The sequence below is a fragment of the Limanda limanda genome, chromosome 13, assembly GCF_963576545.1.
Source record: "Limanda limanda chromosome 13, fLimLim1.1, whole genome shotgun sequence".
Taxonomy (NCBI): Eukaryota; Metazoa; Chordata; class Actinopteri; order Pleuronectiformes; family Pleuronectidae; genus Limanda; species Limanda limanda.
In genome coordinates, this window is record NC_083648.1 from 5,065,479 (window position 1) to 5,068,506 (window position 3,028).

Sequence of the window (3,028 nt, forward strand, 5' to 3'; positions counted from 1 at the left end):
TTGTAGAAAGTCTAATGTCAACTGGTCATTCAGGTGTTTGGGGGCGTGTCCGGCGAAAGCACAACGACCTAAACCACCAATCAGGCTCTGAAAACTACCAGAAAACCAATATCAGATGAATCAAGATGCCTCACAGTATGATACATAGAAACATGGTTGTGTTAAGTCAATAATAAAATCTATAAAACAAAGTTATCAGCTGCTTGTGTTGTCGGGCACTTACCGGGATTTAAGAAACAAAAGTCTCTAATCATTGTTATGTCCTCGTCCGAGCTGACCTGGTTGCTATGGCTACAGATAACTGAGAAGGTTTCGGACAGGTAGACACGGAGGGAGGAGCCAGATGTTGTGACCTTTGACCTCTCTTCTCCGTCCTCCTGGCTGCAGGTGTTGTTGTCACATCTAAAAGTGCTGTTGATGCGATGGGAGTCCTGTGTGCTGCAGGTCACTGTGAGGTTACAGGAGTTGGAGCTGGAGGAGAGAAAGTCCACTGTACCATTAACCAGAGACACTGGATCTGAGGGGGGGGGGGGCACAGGCATTAATGGGTTTAGAAGTTGGGCAGCTGCTGTGTGTCCATATTTAAAATCTGAAGAAACCTACCTTGAACTGTGACGCTGTATTTACCCACATAAGTGATATCATTCCCGAAAACAGCTGCAGTGTAACTTCCACTGTCGGCTTGTTGCACATTCTTCAAAAGAAAGGAGTAATTTTGGAGAAAAAATTCGACCCTTCCATGATAGGGGTCAATTATTTTTGTTTCGTTATCAGGAAATAATCTTAGTATGATTGAATCATTAAATTGCCATTTAAATTCACTCCGTTTAAATAATTTAACAGGAGCCGTGACGTGTAGAAGCAGATCCTTCCCCTTCTGCACAAATACAGGAGTCCCAGTGTAAGAGCCTGTAGAAACAACACAGCATCACTTTATTAGAAAGAAAAGACTTTGATTTAAACTGTAGTTTTTGTCAATTTTTACTTCTACTCATTAAACAGAAACTCATGAAACAAGACTACCTCTGCCCAGCAGGTTGTGTTATAAACTATACATATTTCTTTCTCAGGAAATTCTATGATAATAACATGATTCCACTTTTTCACTTTTTTTTTTTTAGAACTTTATTGAAGAGAAACACAAACATTCCTTGACAACATCACAAATTATATATGACAGACTGATTAGTGAAAAATAATAAATAAATAAGTAAATAAATGGACAGTTAAGACATTCCATCGCACCACAGGATTCCCCTCAGTTAGAGAGGTATCCTGCAATAGGTAGCCACCTCCTCACAAAAACATCAGACCTTAATTGTAATTAAGCAGTTAAAGCCTCCATTCCATACACCTCCCTCAGCTTCTGTTTCCACTGTGCCACTGTAGGTGGCTGTGGATTCAACCATTTTATTGTCACCATTTTCCTAGCAGTCATCAAAAATATATGTAACAAGTGCTCTTGGTCTCTTGTGTACATGCCTTCAGGAGCTAGATCGAAAAGAAACTGACTTGGGGTGAACAGTATATTCATTCCCAAAACTTTACCTATCTCGCTCTTTATCCCCTTCCAGAAAGGAAGCATCGTTGGGCAATCCCAAAATATGTGTGAGTGGTCGCCAACCATTCCACATCGTCTCCAGCAGTATATTGCTGCTGGATTATCTGCAAATTTAGAGACCACGGAGGGTGTCTTAAAGAACCTAGTCTTCATCTTCCAATCAAACTCCTTCCACATGTTACTATTGATACCTTTATGACATCCAATGCACATTGTTTCCCACTCCCCATCCTCAATTATAATATTTAACTCCAGCTCCCATTTGTTTTTAATATAAAAAGTGTTGTCTGATGTATCCAGCAACAGATTTCTGTATATATGGGAAACATGCTTTTTACTGGCAAATTGATGTTTAGTTATATTAATAAAGTAAATTTCCATATTCGTTGGAGCATTTTTGATTATATTTCAATCTGTATGGTTTGTAATGTAATTTCTTATCTGAAAATACCGGAACATATCACTTTGGGGTAAAAGGAATTTGTCTTAGATAGGAGAATGGCTGTATCACTTTTTCACTTTTAACAGTTTGCAAAGGAACAGGTGGATTTCATAAGATCTTAAACATGTATATTCAACTCTTACTCAAGAAAAGAAACTATAGCAAAAAATAGTATTGGAAATCTAATAGATGCGTCCTCTGAAATACATTCATCTTAATATGGGCATACACACAGAAAGACACTGACATGTAACAGGAAGCATCACTCTAGGTTCTCTTCCTGTCACCGAGCCCTCTGTTCTCTGAGTCGCTGCAACATAACATTACATTAATATTCAGTTTTGTTGGTTTTACAAGCTTTTAAAAAAGTTTCTCCACGTCTGTTATCACTCATTATATATTTTATAATGAATTCAAGCGTAGAGCTTAACAAACCAAAGATTTTTTGGAAGGAAGTTTTACTGAGTGAATCGTCAATCAACAAGTCGTAATTTTAATATAGTTATCATTTTAATATTTATAGAATAATGAAATAAACATGTATTAACAACAAATTTCACCACAAGGTACATTGCTGAAACAGTCACACAGTGCAACAAGAACAGAACAATAAAACTATATTTGAAGAAGAAATGTGATAATAATTAAGTGTTTACCTCGGGCTTCATATGCGTGAAGCAGAGAAATGACAAAGAGAAGAACGATGGGATGCATTCTTTCAAATGTGTCGTACGAGGAAGTGGATCAGAGTTCAGACCTCAATCAGCCCAGCAGCAGTCCGGGTGCTCGTCTCTCATACACACGTCTCAGTGAATTGTAACCTCCTCAGTGATATCTCTGGTTTATGAATATGTTTAGACAAATCTGCAGTGAGGAGGTGTGAACACTGTGGGCGTGGCCTAATACTCAGAGTGTCATCCACATGAACCACAACATGACAATAGATGAATAACAATGATTGTCTCCTAACAAGAGAACATATGGAGGTCTGTCAGTAAACACATTGATCTTGTTCAAGTTCTGAT

General features: G+C 38.2%; 1 protein-coding gene across 1 annotated transcript; it reads right to left on the reverse strand.

Moving 5' to 3' along the window:
- LOC133018236 (SLAM family member 5-like) lies at positions 1-2,717 on the reverse strand. Its single transcript, XM_061084556.1, has 3 exons — positions 2,660-2,717; positions 604-909; positions 1-517 (listed from the first exon to the last, which is right to left on the reverse strand). The coding sequence occupies exons 1-3, from the start codon at positions 2,715-2,717 to the stop codon at positions 180-182; spliced, it is 702 nt and encodes a 233-aa protein (XP_060940539.1). The 3' UTR covers positions 1-179.
- Between the last annotated feature and the right edge of the window lie 311 nt (positions 2,718-3,028).

What these genes read in the sequence shown, in the direction of transcription:
- LOC133018236 (XM_061084556.1), bottom strand. Translation starts at nt 2,717, where the DNA reads ATGCATCCCATCGTTCTTCTCTTTGTCATTTCTCTGCTTCACGCATAT. An exon ending in TCACGCATATGAAGCCCGAG is followed by an intron (nt 910 to 2,659) that starts GTAAACACTTAA and finishes TTGTTTCTACAG; the next exon opens with GCTCTTACACTGGGACTCCT. An exon ending in ATACAGCGTCACAGTTCAAG is followed by an intron (nt 518 to 603) that starts GTAGGTTTCTTC and finishes CCCCCCCCTCAG; the next exon opens with ATCCAGTGTCTCTGGTTAAT.